The sequence below is a fragment of the Salmo salar genome, chromosome ssa24 (assembly GCF_905237065.1).
Source record: "Salmo salar chromosome ssa24, Ssal_v3.1, whole genome shotgun sequence".
Classification (NCBI taxonomy): domain Eukaryota; kingdom Metazoa; phylum Chordata; class Actinopteri; order Salmoniformes; family Salmonidae; genus Salmo; species Salmo salar.
The window spans coordinates 2844874-2861223 of NC_059465.1; the positions used below are offsets into that span (position 1 = coordinate 2844874).

General features: G+C 42.6%; 2 protein-coding genes across 2 annotated transcripts in view; both read left to right on the top strand.

The window, feature by feature from the left end:
* The window catches only part of castor1 (cytosolic arginine sensor for mTORC1 subunit 1), a 35264-nt gene extending 22262 nt beyond the window's left edge, over nt 1–13002 (top strand). Inside the window, exons 2-9 of the mRNA XM_014171237.2 lie at nt 4106–4176; nt 7180–7373; nt 7933–8068; nt 9851–9974; nt 10243–10353; nt 10563–10645; nt 10763–10857; nt 11542–13002. Of these exons, the coding sequence (XP_014026712.1) occupies nt 4106–4176; nt 7180–7373; nt 7933–8068; nt 9851–9974; nt 10243–10353; nt 10563–10645; nt 10763–10857; nt 11542–11610 (883 nt within the window). The 3' untranslated portion in view covers nt 11611–13002. The remainder of the gene's footprint in view (nt 1–4105; nt 4177–7179; nt 7374–7932; nt 8069–9850; nt 9975–10242; nt 10354–10562; nt 10646–10762; nt 10858–11541) is intronic.
* A 72-nt stretch (nt 13003–13074) lies between these two features.
* Nucleotides 13075–15693, top strand: LOC106585239 (uncharacterized). Its single transcript, XM_014171238.2, has 3 exons — nt 13075–13318; nt 13536–13687; nt 14223–15693. The coding sequence occupies exons 1-3, from the start codon at nt 13282–13284 to the stop codon at nt 14661–14663; spliced, it is 630 nt and encodes a 209-aa protein (XP_014026713.1). The 5' UTR covers nt 13075–13281; the 3' UTR covers nt 14664–15693.
* Nucleotides 15694–16350: the final 657 nt, after the last annotated feature.

Sequence of the window (16350 nt, forward strand, 5' to 3'; positions counted from 1 at the left end):
TGATTGACCTTCATGTCTTAGTCATGATGGACTGTCATTTCTCTTTTGTTTATTTGAGCTGTTCTTGCCATAATATGGACTTGGTCTTTTACCAAATAGGGCTATCTTCGGTATACCACCCATACCTTGTCACAACACAACTGATTGGTTCAAACACATTAAGAAGGAAAGAAATTCCACAAATTAACTTTTAACAAGGCACACCTGTTCATTGAGATACATTCCAGGTGCCTACCTCATGAAGCTGTATGAGAGAATGCCAAGAGTGTGCAAAGCTGTCATCAAGGCAAAGGGTGGCTATTTGAAGAATCTGAAATATAAAATATATTTTGATTTGTTTAACACTGTTTTGCTTACTACATGATTCCATATGTGTTATTTCATAGTTTTGATGTCTTCACTATTATTCTACAATGTAGAAAATAATACAAATAAATAAAAACCCTGGAATGAATATTTTTATATTATATATATATATATATATATATATATATATATATATATATACACACACATTACATTTAAGTCATTTAGCAGACGCTCTTATCCAGAGCGACTTACAAATTGGTGCATTCACCAAATGATATCCAGTGGAACAACCACATTACAATAGTGCATCTAAATCTTTTAGGGGGGGGTTAGAAGGATTACTTTATCCTATCCTAGGTATTCCTTAAAGAGGTGGGGTTTCAGGTGTCTCCGGAAGGTGGTGATTGACTCCGCTGTCCTGGCGTCATGAGGGAGCTTGTTCCACCATTGGGGTGCCAGAGCAGCGAACAGTTTTGACTGGGCTGAGCGGGAACTGTGCTTCCTCAGAGGTAGGGGGGCCAGCAGGCCAGAGGTGGATGAACGCAGTGCCCTTGTTTGGGTGTAGGGCCTGATCAGAGCCTGAAGGTATGGAGGTGCCGTTCCCTTCACAGCTCCGTAGGCAATCACCATGGTCTTGTAGCGGATGCGAGCTTCAACTGGAAGCCAGTGGAGAGAGCGGAGGAGCGGGGTGACGTGAGAGAACTTGGGAAGGTTGAACACCAGACGGGCTGCGGCATTCTGGATGAGTTGTAGGGGTTTAATGGCACAGGCAGGGAGCCCAGCCAACAGCGAGTTGCAGTAATCTAGACGGGAGATGACAAGTGCCTGGATTAGGACCTGCGCCGCTTCCTGTGTGAGGCAGGGTCGTACTCTGCGAATGTTGTAGAGCATGAACCTACAGGATCGGGTCACCGCCTTGATGTTAGTGGAGAACGACAGGGTGTTGTCCAGGATCACGCCAAGGTTCTTAGCACTCTGGGAGGAGGACACAAGGGAGTTGTCAACCGTGATGGCGAGATCATGGAACGGGCAGTCCTTCCCCGGGAGGAAGAGCAGCTCCGTCTTGCCGAGGTTCAGCTTGAGGTGGTGATCCGTCATCCACACTGATATGTCTGATATATATATATATATATATAACATTGTTTCCTTTTTATATTTTTTATATAGCTGCCTAAAACTCGGAAGTTTTGAAAAACAGAGGTAAAATCACATACATTTCTATAACTCTCACTCCCTTGGTACGAGCCCAACCAAAACAAACCTTATCTAAAATACGGCAAACCGTTTAGTCAAAACAAAATGTGTGCCAGGGACATACTGGCTAAACACACAACTTATTGACTGCCCATCCATGAAAGACTATCAGCAACCAGATTGTCCTTACCACGGATATGTCTGATTTCAAGGGGAAACTCCTGCAATATTAATCTTTTTTTTAATATATATATACTTAAATAACTATTGCTATGAGTCTGAAATGGGGAATTAAATTTGAATGCTTTGAACATTTAAAAAAAAAAAAGTAATCTTTATTTAACTAGGCAAGTCAGTTAAGAACAAACTCTTATTTACAATGACGGCCTACCAATGACTGCCTTGTTCAGGGGCAGAACGACAGATTTTTTACCTTGTCAGCTCGGGGATTCGATCCAGCAACCTTTCGGTTACTGGCCCGACGCTCTAACCACTAGGCTATTCATCTATTCAAGAAAAGTCATACTGAAAAATGGCAGTAGTAGGATTCTTTGGTGATGTCCTCATCAATTGTTTTATGTGCTAGCTACATCTGGAAAATGTGAGGCATGTTTATATATTCTTGTTTTATGAATGGAAAAATAGAAATTACATTACATTGACTGCATATAATTCATTCATGTGTGCGTTTTATAGACCAGCATGACCAAGTTAATTGTGATGTGGAGGGCTGTTAATGAGTTACGAAAGAGTTATGATATGACCCTCAACTACATGATTTGATCCGTAGAATTTACCTTGAGGATTCAACCCTGTCAGGATTTTCATGCACCATTGACCTCAGTGAGAAGAAAAAGAAGCTAAGTCAAGGGTCTGTACTGGCCAGTGGGGGAAATGGGGCTGGTACAGGCTGGCTATATATTAGCATCATTTTCTAAACGTGGTTTGGCCTTTTGTCATATTCACTAAGAGCTGGTATGGCAGAACCACACTTTTGAGAACAGCCGTAATGACGCTATGCTGACATTGTGATAATGCATCTATTAAGATACCTAAAAATGAGCTCTTGCATAGCATGACATGAATGTGCTATGGATATATTTCATGAACCTTTAATAATGTGGTTGGGACCTGTTATAACAAGTTCATGAGATGTTTATAGTTTTGTAATTAATGTGTTATGAATAGGAAGTCAAAGTAAATTGTTACCAATTAGGCTAACTATAATGCACTCTCCCGCTGGTATAAAAATAATTCATGAGCTTTTAATGTTTTTTCCATGAGAAGGCTAGCCTAAACAAAGCAGACAGAGGGTTGCTAGCACTGTCCTCTCTCCCTTCTTCTTGCGGGCTTAACAATAACAAGTGGAAAATCTAGGCCTAAAATCCTGAAGCAAATTTTTACAAGCCCCGTTCATACTCTGGGCCTTGGCACTGGCTACCTATCAGGAAGTAGCTGTAGAGCTGGACAGAGTGAGAGGTCAACAGGAAGGGCTGGCTAGGAGGTGGCAGGAGACAATGGGCTGCTATGTTAGCTCGCTACCTTGCTCGCTATACAGTCGGCTGGGTGTAGCTGTCTTTTTTTTTTTTGGCTGCGTCCAAAATGGCTCCCCTATTTCTTACTGTATGATGTGCAGTGCTCTACTTTTTATGCATTACCATGGTCAAAAGTAGTGCACTATGTAGGGAATAGGGTGCCATTTCAGACACACCCCCCTCTTTTAGATGAATTTCCCCGTCTCATGGAACCAGCAGATTACATTTTGCTGAGTAGGACCGTATTCTAGTGTAATGCAGCTGGTGGGAGACGGGATGATGAGGGGGGGGAGGATGTTGCACAGTTTAATCATCCAGAAGATTAGATGGTCTGACTCTGCAACTTTGCACTCATGACAACGACCATAGAAGTTGACTAGTATATAGACCTAGAGCACCATCCGATCTGGGACTAGGCTATGTCTGTTCTCTTCCGTTTTGCAACTACCGCTTTGCAGGGGAGAGGGGTGGGGTTTAATGAGACCCTTATCATTATGCTGAATGCACTGACTAGCACTTTGTGAAACCTGCTCTTTCAGTACACTCCTCTCCTGGACATGTTCAACTTTGTATTCTGCCCAGGGCCCGATCTCATCCCATAGTTCTCCTGAATGGATCTCTCTCCCGCTGGGCAGGGGACCGCCTGCCACAAAGACAACTGTGTGTCCCTGAAACTCCCCCTGTCCCAAAATCTGAGACCTAAGTATTTTGGGTTCAGGCCTGAAGTGAATCTACTCCGAGTCCCCCGCTTACCTCAATGTTCCCAGTGCTCCCCACTGCTAGGCTACACAGCAATAGGCCTAACAAATGGGGCCCTCGAAAGAATGACTGTGCTGCCAACCCATCTAAAAACAGGTCTGGCTCTGCTCTCTCCAGGATAAAAAAAAATAAAAACTGTGGGTGATTGAAGCAAAGCAGGACCTTGTTGATTTGGGCACACACACATTGTGAGCAGAGCAGACCAAGCTGGGGGAATGTTGGCACAGGGAAGACTAGAGCTTGGCTTGGTGATTGGCCAGCAGTTTGCCTCTTGTCTATCCCTTTCTCTCTTTCTCCGTCTCTCTCAGATGCAAGTTCTTCAGTCTGACAGAGACCCCAGAGAACTTCACTGTCGTCCTTGATGAAGAGGGATTTAAAGGTAAATGATTCCCCTACTTCTTATCAAGTTAACCAGAGGCACCACTTAACAAACCTCCGTCCATGGCCTATTCTCAATCACACTCCCTTAACATGCTGCAACAACTTCAACGTCACATCACATGTTTTTATGGCCCATTCTTATCTTTGAGTCATATTATTCCCAGCGTCTTTTTCTCACAGATGTAGTTGATATTACGGGCGCATACTGCCTCCGGGCCTTCTCTCTTTCTATTTTAAGAGGTGAAAGCTGGTGCAGAGAAGCCACAAGGGGCTTCTTCTGACAAATTATTGTAATCAGAACAGTGGCCCTTTTGAAGGGGAATAGAGAGATGGAAAGGGGAATGACAGAGCGAGAGCAATAGGGGGAAAGAGAGGGAGGGTATGAGCGAGTGACGTTTCATTAGTGATTGAAGGGTCCTGGAACTGCCTGTTAATGTTGTGAATAAATACCATTTAGTTTCCCAGTCAACAAGTGTTCAATTACTTCAGGGGATGAAAAACAAGTTCACTTCACACATTTGAAACATAATGCTATAGAGGATAAAGTAACAGCAACAAACACATTTCCTTTAGAAAACTCAGAGCTGAATGCATACATGGTTCAATCCAGTACAATGCATTATTAGCCTGTGTCTTATATACAGTTGAAGTCAGAAGTTTACATACACCTTAGCCAAATACATTTAAACTCAGTTTTTCACAATTCCTGACATTTAATCACAGTAAAAAGTCCCTGTCTTAGGTCCGTTAGGATCTTTATTTTAAGAATGTGAAATGTCAGAATAATAGTAGAGAGAATGATTTACTTCAGCTTTTATTTCTTTTATCACATTCCCAGTAGGTCAGAAGTTTACATTACACTCAATTAGTATTTGGTAGCATTGCCTTTAAATTGTTTAACTTGGGTCAAACTTTTCGGGTAGCCTTCCACAAGCTTCCCACAATAAGTTGGGTGAATTTTGGCCCATTCCTCCTGACAGAGCTAGTGTAACTGAGTCAGGTTTGTAGGGCTCCTTGCTCGCACACGCTTTTTCAGTTCTGCCCACAAATTTTCTACAGGTTCGAGGTCAGGGCTTTGTGATGGCCACTCCAATACCTTGACTTTGTTGTCCTTAAGCCATATTGCCACAACTTTGGAAGTATGCTTGGGGTCATTGTCCATTTGGAAGACTCATTTGCGACCAAGCTTTAACTTCCTGACTGATGTCTTGAGATGTTGCTTAAATTATGTGGATATATAATTTTCCTTTCTCGTGATGCCATCTATTTTGTGACGTGCACCAGCCCCTCCTGCAGCAAAGCACCCCCACAACATGATGCTGCCACCCCCGTGCTTCACGGTTGGGATGGTGTTCTTCGGCTTGCAAGCATCCCCCTTTTTCCTCCAAACATAACGATGGTCATTATGTTCAACTAGTTATATTTTTTTGTTTCATCAGCCCAGAGGACATTTCTCCAAAAAGTATGATCTTTGTCCCCATGTGCAGTTGCAAACCGTAGTCCTAGCTTTTTTATGGCGGTTTTGGAGCAGTGGCTTCTTCCTTGCTGAGCGGCTTTTCAGGTTATGTCGATATAGGACACATTTAACTGTGGATATAGATACTTTTGTACCTGTTTCCTCCAGCATCTTCACAAGGTCCTTTGCTGTTGTTCTGGGATTGTTTTGCACTTTTCGCACCAAAGTATGTTCATCTCTAGGAGACAGAACATTATGACGGCTGCGTGGTCCCTTGGTGTTTATACTTGCATACTATTGTTTGTACAGATGAACGTGGTACCTTCATCAGGCGTTTGGAAATTGCTCCCAAGGATGAACCAGACTTTTTTTTTCCTGAGGTCTTGGGCTGATTTCTTTTGAGTTTACCATAATGTCAAGCAAAGAGGCACTGAGTTTGAAGGTAGGCCTTGAAATGCATCTGTAGGTGCACCTCCAATTGACTCAAATGATGTCAATTAGCTTATCAGAAGCTTCTAAAGCCATGACATCATTTTCTGGAATTTTCCAAGCTGTTTAAAGGCACAGTCAACTTAGTGTATGTACATTTCTGACCCACTGGAATTGTGATACAGTGAAATAATCTGTCTGTAAACAATTGTTGGAAGAATTACTTGTGTCATGCACAAAGTAGTTGTCCTAACCGACTTGCCAAAACTATAGTTTTGTGGAGTGGTTGAAAATCGAGTTTTAATGACTCCAACCTAAGTGTATGTAAACTTCTGACTTCAACTGTAAATGGTGGTTGTGCACCAGGACCATCCTACTCAATGAATGTCATACAAATAAAAATAGTGAAACATTAAAGTATGCAACTATACAAAATATATTCACTTGTCACCAAATAACTGATTAAAACACTGTTTTGCAATGAAGGTGAGGACTGAGCAATATCCTGTTTATGGGTCAGTTTAGACCCTCTAGGCCCAGTAGGGAATAGTGTTGTTTTCCCTGGCCCGTGCCCATCCGGTGTGAATAGACTGGTGCAAACAGAGCGGAGAGTTAGGAGGGTCTGGTTGAACCCTGACACTTGACCCCTGCCCAGACCACACACACACACACACACACACACAATAACCATCAAGCAGTCTAGTGATAGAAGTAGCCTACTGCTCCAGAATCACCTTACCCTCCCCAAATCTTAATCTCAACCACTTAGAGGTACAACTACGAAACTGACTTTAGATCAGTCTCTTTGGGAAACTCCATCCTAGTCCCAACTTGTTTCTATGTCATGACATAGGATCCACTTCCTGGTTGTAACTCATAGCTAACTCATAGTTTATAAATAGCGTAGGTATTTTAGAGCCCCATGAAGGAAGGCACTGGCAGTCGGGGTGGAGTTCAGAGGAAATTACTTAAAGCAGCTGTGTAGACATGGCTTGAGGCTAGGTTGGTAAAATAACAACTTTGCATTTGGCCTGTGTCCAACTTGTGTGTGTTGTTTGTGTGTGTCTGCTCCCTGTCCTGACGTGACCCTCACCCCTCCCCTACTCCCCCCTCCAGAGCTACAGCCCTCGGAGCACCTTCAGGTGGAGGGATCCGTGTGGCTGCCACTCAACGTCATCTCCAACGGCAACGCTTCCAGCAGCTCACAAGCGGTGGGCGTGACCAAGATCGCCAAATCCGTCATCGCCCCGTTGGCCCAGCAGCACGTGTCAGTCTTCATGCTGTCCACCTATCAGACGGACTTCATCCTGGTGAGTCCGCAAACTGTGGCTGTAATTCCGACCAGTTTATACCTGGGGCTGATTGGGTTGGCTGATACGATTTATTTATTGTTCTTCTACAACATAATGGGCCTTAATGTCCAGACAGAAATTCTGTTTTGTTACACCCTCCTAAACATGGCCCTGATGTCTAACCGTGACAGTTGCTAAGCGATAGGCTGTATTATTTGTCAACTTGACATTTTAACAGGTGAGGTATTAACAGCCACTGTACTGAGAACCGGAACTTAGCTGAATATTCTAATAGCAGTTGTTGACGTCTCACCAGTGAAAGTGTTAAGTGGGCAGAAATAGCAAACGTAGTGCCAGACGGCCCCGTCAGCAAATATGTTAATTCCTGACATAGTTCTCAGAGTTCATGGGCTCTGTTATGACAGGGCAAAATACTGGTAGTGTCAAAAGAGGGAAGGAGCATATTACACAAGGGTGGTAGTGTTGAGCCAGGTAGGCAACTAGTCTATTTTGACTACAAAGTAAGCTTTTTTTCCGTTTTTTATTTATTTATTTATTTATTTATTTTTTTCCTCAGGTGCGGGAGAAGGACCTGGCTGTAGTTATCCACACTCTGGAGGAAGAGTTCAACATCTACAGAGAGGTGGGGGGAGAGTACTCAGCTGTACTCAGCCAAGATGTCCGCAATGGCTTCCAGAAGAACGGCAAAGAAGGTACGGTTCAGGAGAGAGGGATGAGGTAGGGGGAAGGATGGGGAGAGAAGGAGACAGATGGAATGTGCAACAAATGTACATTAACACCAAAGTTAACCCATTTTGGATTTGACATGCAGTTAAATCCATTATCTCTGACTAATAGCTGATGCATACAGTGCATTTGGAAAGTATTCAAACCCCTTTTTCCACATTTTGTTACGTTACAGCCTTATTCTAAAATTGAAATACATTGCAAATGTGTAAACATTTTTTTTTTTACTGATATCACATTTATTCAGACCCTTTACTCAGTACTTTGTTGAAGCACCTTTTGGCAGAGATTACAGCCTCGAGTTTTCTTGGGTATGACGCTACAAGCTTGGTACACCTGTATTTGGGGAGTTTCTCCCATTCTTCTCTGCAGATCCTCTCCAGCTCTGCCAGGTTGGATGGGGAGTGTCGCTGCACAGCTATTTTCAGGTCTCTCTAGAGATGTTAGATCGGGTTTGAATCCGGGCTCTGGCTGGGCCACTCAAGGACATTCAGAGACTTGACCCGAAGCCACTCCTGGGTTGTCTTGGCTGTGTGCTGAGGGTTGTTGTCATGTTGGAAGGTGAACCTTCGCCCCAGTCTGAGGTCCTGAGTGCTCTGGAGCAGGTTTTCATCAAGGATGTCTCTGTACTTTGCTCCGTTCATCTTTCTCTTGATCCTGACTAGTCTCCCAATCCCTGCCGCTGAAAAACATCCCCACAGCATGATGCTGCCACCACCATGCTTCACCGTAAGGATGGTGCCAGATTTTTTCCAGATGTAACGCTTGGCATTCAGGCCAAAGAGTTCAGTCTTGGTTTCACCAGACCAGAGAATCTTGTTTTTCTCATGGTCTGAGTCCTTTATTTGCCTTTTGGCAAACTCCAATCGGGCTGTCATGACCCTTTTTACTGAGGAGTGGCTTACTTCTGGCCACTCTACCATAAAGGTCTGATTGGTAGAGCACTGCAGAGATGGTTGTCCTTCTGGAAGGTTCTCCCATCGCCACAGAAAAACTCTGGAGCTCTGTGAGTGACCATCGGGTTCTTGGTCACCTCCCTGACCAAGGCCTTTCTCCCCTGATTGCTCAGTTTGGCCAGGCGGCCAGCTCTAGGAAGAGTCTTAGTGGTTCCAAACTTCTTCCATTTAAGAATGATGGAGCCCACTGTGTTCTTGGGGACCTGCAGACATTTTTTGGTATCCTTCCCAAGATCTGTGCCTCAACACAATCCTGTCTCGGAGCTCAACGGACAATTCCTTCGGATCATGGCTTGGTCTTTGCTCTGACATGCACTGTCAACTGTGGGACCTTAAATAGACAGGTTTGTGCCTTTCCAAATCATTAATTTAATTTACCACAGGTGGACTCCATTCAAGTTGTAGAAACATCTCAAAGATGATCAATGGAAACAGGATGTACCTGAGCTCAATTTCAAGTATCATAGCAAAGGGTCTGTGTACTTCAGTAAATAAGGTATTTCTGTGATTTTATTAGTTTCCAAAAATCTATACATCTGTTTTCGCTTCGTCATTATCGGGTATTGTGTGTAGATTGGAGAGTGAAAACATTTATTTAATCAATTTTAGAATAAGGCTGTAACTTAACAAAAAGTGGAGAAAGTCAAGGGGTCTGAATACTTTCACAATGCATTGTAGCTACTGTCTTTACTGCTTTTCAGACCACGATTCAGTCCCAGTGCTTAGGGTTCATTCACACATGGTTGAGATTTGTAAATGAAAACCAACTCAATATTCTCCTTTTGTTTCCAGCCCCCCAGCCTACGGTGCACCCGGTGCTGATACCACCGAACCAGTTCTGTGTGATGAGTCTAGACCCAGACACTCTGCCTGCCATTGCCACCACACTTATCGACGTGCTCTTCTACTCCAGCAGGTGAAACCTGCTCTTGCATACAGTGCCCTTCCTTGGTGACCTTTTCTCAGTTATAGCCTTACTAATACAAAAGATGACCACTGTGTAAAACCAGTCATTAACATGGGGTTGATCGTAATATAGGGAGTACATTTTGCCTTTGAGCAAAATATCCGGTAAACTATTTGATAATGAACTAATTAATAAGGACTGGGAAAATGTTTTTGTCTGGAAACATTAACCTGTAAGACCCTACAGTCCTGATAGTGTCAACTATTTTCTCCCCCAGTCCTAAAGAGGGCGCTCTTCCCAGCCAGGATCTGGACTGTATCAAGTTCTTTTCCTTCTCCCTGATCGATGGCTACGTCTCTCTGGTCATGGACACTGAGGCACAGAGACAGTAAGACTCATCTCCTTTCACCTCTCTTAAATATGAGCTGCCCTGAAGCTCTCACATGACACACTGGGTTATCTCGCTCACCAGAATCTGGGCGCACTGCTACAGTGGCAGGGAGAAGAGACTACCGGTGGTCCCTGCTGTGTGTCGGTGGGCAGTTGGACGTATCAGGTTGGTAACAGCAATGTGTGTGTTTGTCCTCTCTTCTTAAGGTTCCCTGCTGATCTGCTCTTCACAAGTTCTTCCGGGGAGCTGTGGAGGATGGTGCGCATTGGGGGACAGCCTCTGGGTTTCGGTAGGCTACCCTTTAATACTAATTATTAATAATATAAAGACACACTATAAATATGGGATTGGGATTCAATCACGCCTACTAATATTTTAGTGTCCCTCTCTCCGCCTTGTTTTCCAGATGAGTGTGGCATTGTTGCCCAGATATCCCAGCCTTTAGCTGACAGTGACATCTCCGCCTATTATATCAGCACCTTCAGCTTCGACCATGCCCTGGTGAGTAAGCCTTAAGCTGCTGATGTGAGTTACACCCAGCATTACTCTACGTAACTTGGAATTCAGAACTCTAGAAGGGGGGGGGTATTTTCTGATTCTGACCAGCAGAGGGCACTGTTCGCCAGAGATTCAGGCTAGTGTGTAATGAATGCCATGATAATATATCTAAGGCTAAACTACAGTAGCAGGTGTTTGTGTAACAGGACTTTGACGTGTCTGGTTACAGAAATGACAAGAATGTCAGCAGCTCTTCAATTACATATTTACTTTCTGATTTGTCATAGAAGTATCAACGCCAGATAATGCTAAATCATTGGCTGCCCTTAGACTTTACAACTTGTATGTTGGTTTGACGTCAGCAGTGTCTTTCTGCGCCATCTACATAGTTGGCACTTGAATGACACTGATAGTTTGACATGAAGAGATGAATACCTGACCTAACAAACTGTTCTAAACTCCCCCTAGCCTTTTATCTTCAAATGTCAGTCAACGAGCCCAAGATAAAATGCTTTTACTAATATGATGTGTTATTAAAATACCCCTGTGGTCTATCCTATGTAGGAAAACCCCACAGAAACCTTACACTTTGGAGATGAGCCATCAGTAAGAATGCTTCTCATGCTGAAGATGCTGATGGCATTGGAATAGGAATTGCAATCTCTTCTCTCCTGTGTTCTACTCTAGGTCCCTGAAGAGGACATAGTGAGTGTGACTGAGATGCTCCAGCAGCACAGGAAAGAGCCAGCCTGCTGATGGCGGCCTGGTCCGTACTACGCCCCTCTCCGTGTCTTGGGCCTGGGGCAGTACAGGGCTGGAGAGAGATGCTAACTCTGTGCCTAGACTAGCACTGCAGCGTGAGCAGTATTAACCATGAACTTTGTTGCCATGACCACCAAAAGCGCTTCTAGTAGGGGGTGTCTGTGAAGAGAGCCTCTTGTCTTCCCAGACTCCTAAAGGACACGCACCGATTGGATGCTGCCTAGACCCTGACCAATGCACACAGCGGGATAAGGGGATTGGTGAACTTAAAGTCCAGTTGTGATGATGGTAGTACTGTACTTAAGGACTGCAGGTATAATGCATTATGATGTGGTTATGAATGCATTCTAAGACTTGTTATAAGCCTATATAACCCCCTTATGTCTTATCACCCCATAACAAGAACTGACTAAATAACAGCAATTTTGAGTCATTTGAAAATGTCCTACATAGAGCGATATAACGTTAAAGAGGGGGATACCTGTCATAGCCTAAGCCTTAACGCATTATTATAAAGGTGCATACACTCTTATAACGACAAATAACACATTATACCTGTCGCCTTTTTATAAAGTGTTACCGTGAGGACTTTCTTATGTTACTTTCCTGCTTGCCGCAGGGCACAAACATGTTACTAGGACTGTAAACAACACGGCTGAGTCTTCCAGTGATGTTTATCGTAATAGTATGTGTCAAAGACCCCCTTTGTGTCAAAGGTCAAATTAATTGTGTGAGTGAATTATGTGAAGCACAACTTATGCTTGGTAAAAAAAATTCTCCGTTGGTGCGTCACTTTTGCCACATCTTCACAAATTGTACTTGTAGTAGGGCACGTACATTTCCTAATCGCACACCCAATAGCTGAAGACACTCTTTGAAATCTCAGCACAGAGTGTTATTTTGGCCAATTATGTTTTTTACAACATTCAAACTTAAAGTGTGTTTGTGGAAATTATTCTGTTAATTGTTAAACAAATCTATCAGAATTGTATTTTCTTGGAAAACCTGCAGGCAATACTACAAAATATATTTAAAAAATCCCATGATCATCCAAGGTTAAGTGCGGCTTTATTCGGTGCCGTGATGCAGTTACAACATCAATAATAAGTTACTCAGAATTTTTTTAAGGGTCAACATTTCTTTACTTTTGTAGCGTTGTATTTCCTTTGATACGATCAACACTATGTCTTATTTACATTTACTTTTCCAATTTGCACAATAAACAACTTTGTTTTTCATTTCCTTGTAGACTGATAATGAAGCTACTAATATCATTAGAAATATAATTTTTCTTTGGTACAATGACATTTTGTACAATAAAAAAAAATGTACTGTGAAATATTTGTAAAATGTACTGCTTTATTCAATAAAGACTATTGAATTAAATAATGTATTTCTGGACTTCATTATGGATACATTGTCACCAATTTATTAAGATAACATTTACTTTGTTTTGAATGAATTTACACAACAAATAGCTTGGACATGGGTTGAGAAGTATTACACATACTTTGTCACACTAGTGATGCAATGTCTTCATGACAGTCATTATGTGATTCGTTTTTTTTTACGGAGTACGTTTTTGTTTCCATCAGAATGCTTCTTGTTTTAGAGACACCAGTCATATGGTATTAGTGAGTCGATCAACCCACCATTAGTGTCTCCATGGCTCACCAGCACAGAACAACTCTAACAGACTTTGGTAAATATGTATACTTAATATTTAAAGTAATATTTGTGTATATTGAGTTTGACAGTTAATCCTTTGTCACATACTTGGCTTGGTAATGGAATAATCTATGGTTTCATGATTTGTCATTTTGCTGATGACTAGGTACACATTTCATTTTTTTACGTGTGTGTGTGATCATGTTCATACGTGCTGTGTCCCTTACATTGTACATTTTGAATTTCCCCAGTGTTCATCTGTGTTCTCCTTGTGATCAAGTTGGAGACGGTACAAGCTGCACCCCACTCTGGAAACATGGACAAGTGTCAGAAGGCTTTAGACAAGATCGTAGAGCTTTTCAACCTGTTGGATCACGAAGCTGGCATCCTCCTGACTACTTACGTAAGTAACAAGATGCAACTGAGTTGGTTCGGTGAATATCTTTGTCTGAAACTTGACCCGATGCCTGGCCTTTAGCTCAGTGGGGTAACACAATCTTGAGGACCACAGGGGATCAGGGTTTAAACCCCAGTTGGTCACAGTGACAATTGCGAACTCTCCACTAAATAACTAAAGATTGCGTGGTGTTTTCTCAGTACAGTATTTCAAACACTGCTGAGTATTATTCCTGGGAAAGCTATACCTGTAACTAACTGCATTTTATCTACCAAAACAAGTACTGTTCACTTGCAGGAGCGATTGGGGGATAGTCATGCTCTTAGCTCGCCTGTGTAACTACTGTGTATTATTATTGTCTACCAGCCATCTCTCTCTGTTATATTCGGTAGCAATTCGCCTGGGGAAGAGGTTAACTGTGTAATAACCACTGATTTGTGTATTATAAACTTTAGCAGTATATTTTATGCTGCTGTGTTTACTACCACGCTGCAAGTAATGTGCAATTGAATTGAAAGTCCACTGTTTTATGCGCTTCCAGATCAAAACAAATGGCTTCCCAACCGATCAGCAGGCCCCAGTCGTGGATGGGGTCCCACCGACAACCATCACTGGCTCCACCCATAAGGTGAAGCTACAGAACATCCACAACAGAGCCATGCTCTTCTACTGGCACATAGACACAGTAATCAAATACATGACTGACCTGTTGGAGCCCTCAGATAATGAGACTCAGATACTCCTGCGGCTCCTGAGGGATTCCATGAACCGTCTCCAGAACCTCTTTGGCCGCGTAGAGAAGCTCTTGCAGATCCTGGACTCAAATACCACTACTGTGTCCACCAAGGTGGCCCAAGACGTGTCCCGTGATGAGTATGAGAAGAAGATCTATGGCTGGGCAGTGCTAGACCGGCATAAGGATTTTCTGGCCATGGTGCTGGAAGTTGCTGGCTTTAAGGCTAATACTGTATGTGAGGGTTAGAGAGAGTGATTGTTTGTCACTTAAGGGTGATTTTAGGATATTTATTCAGGAATTTCATGTAAATCAACAATAAGGGGACACAGGCCCGTCGCCAGTAATGTGAATGTGAAAGAAGTTTGTGGTTTGATTACTGCACAGTATATATTTACATCTATTTATTTTAGTTTGTTTTCAGTTCAGGTTCTAATTTATTTTCGAAACAGAACAAGGACCGCAAGGAACACTATCAAATTTGTTATTCACTTTTAAGTTCTTCAATTCACTCTTGTCATGGAGAGGAACATGGACATTTTCATCCCGGTCTTTTCTGTCCCTACTAGCCTAAATTAGGCTAGGTTGAGGGTGCATCTCCCTCTGACTCAAATGGTGTTTCATAGAGGTTTGAGGGCTGTGGTTGGTGAGTGGGGTAGAAGAACAGGAAGTAGTACTATGACGTACAGGAAGGTCAGAAGGCCCCAGAGATTGAGAGCCTGTGTCCCAAATTACACCCTATTCCCTATTTAGTGAACTGCTTATGAGCAGAGCCCAAGTAGTTCACTAAATAGGGAATAGGGTGCCATTTGGAAAGCTGCCACTGACTCCCCTATCATTCACATCTCATGACGTCCTCCTTGCATCCTCAGAACACACAGATAACAGGTTGGCATCTTTGTTCCATTCTGATACTGTATACGAAAGTGTTAGTAATGCCATATGTTCAATGTATACTAAAAACCTATTCATTCATGTACTGTAAGTTATTTTGTATAAACGTATCTGCTATTTGTTTGTGTTTAAACTTGGAACTTTTGGTCTCAGCTATATCAAGTTAAGTCTTGGTGGCCATTTTTTGAAAACTGCACATTCTGTCAATGTGCAATTTGTAATTATTTATTTTTTGTTATGAGATTGATATGAACAGAGAAGTCATGACCATAGGGGGCACAAGTGCACGTGCCCTCTTAGATTCGTCCTGTTTAAAATGATGTATTTCTTTTAATAAAAAATAAAAAGTTGTTTCTCTGTAATACTACACTGAACAAAAATAAACGTAACATACAACAATTTCAAAGATTTTACTGAGTTACAGTTCATAAGGAAATGAGTTAATTAGGCCCTTATTCTGTGGATTTCACATGACTGGGAATACAGATATAAATCTGTTGGTCACAGATACCTTGGATCAGAAACTCAGTCAGTATCTGGTGATCACCATTTGCCTTAAGCAGCGCAACACATCTCCTTTACATAGAATTGATTAGGATGTTGATTGTGGCCTATGGAATGTTGTTCCACTCCTCAATGGCTGTGCGAAGTTGCTGGATATTGGCAGGAACTGGAACACACTGTCGTACGTGTCGATCCAAAGCATCCAAACATGCTCAATGGGTGACATGTCTGGTGAGTATGCAGGCCATGGAAGAACTGGGACATTTTCAGCTTCCAGGAATTGTGTACAGATCCTTGCAACATGAGGCTGTGCTTTATCATGGTGAAACATGAAGTGATGGCGGTGGATGAATGGCACGACAATGGGCCTCAGGATCTCATCACAGTATCTCTGTGCATTCAAATTGCCAATAGATCAAATGCAATTGTTCATTGTCCGAAGCTTATGCCTGCCAATACCATAATCCCACTGCCACCATGGGGCACTCTGTTGACATCAGTAAATCGCTTGTCCACACAACGCCATACCTGACATCTG

Bases quoted from the DNA above. Each gene is read 5' to 3' on its own strand.
- LOC106585239 (XM_014171238.2), top strand. From the start codon at position 13,282: ATGGCTCACCAGCACAGAACAACTCTAACAGACTTTG. The intron at 13,319-13,535 runs GTAAATATGTAT...GAATTTCCCCAG, and splicing joins AACAACTCTAACAGACTTTG to TGTTCATCTGTGTTCTCCTT. The intron at 13,688-14,222 runs GTAAGTAACAAG...ATGCGCTTCCAG, and splicing joins GCATCCTCCTGACTACTTAC to ATCAAAACAAATGGCTTCCC.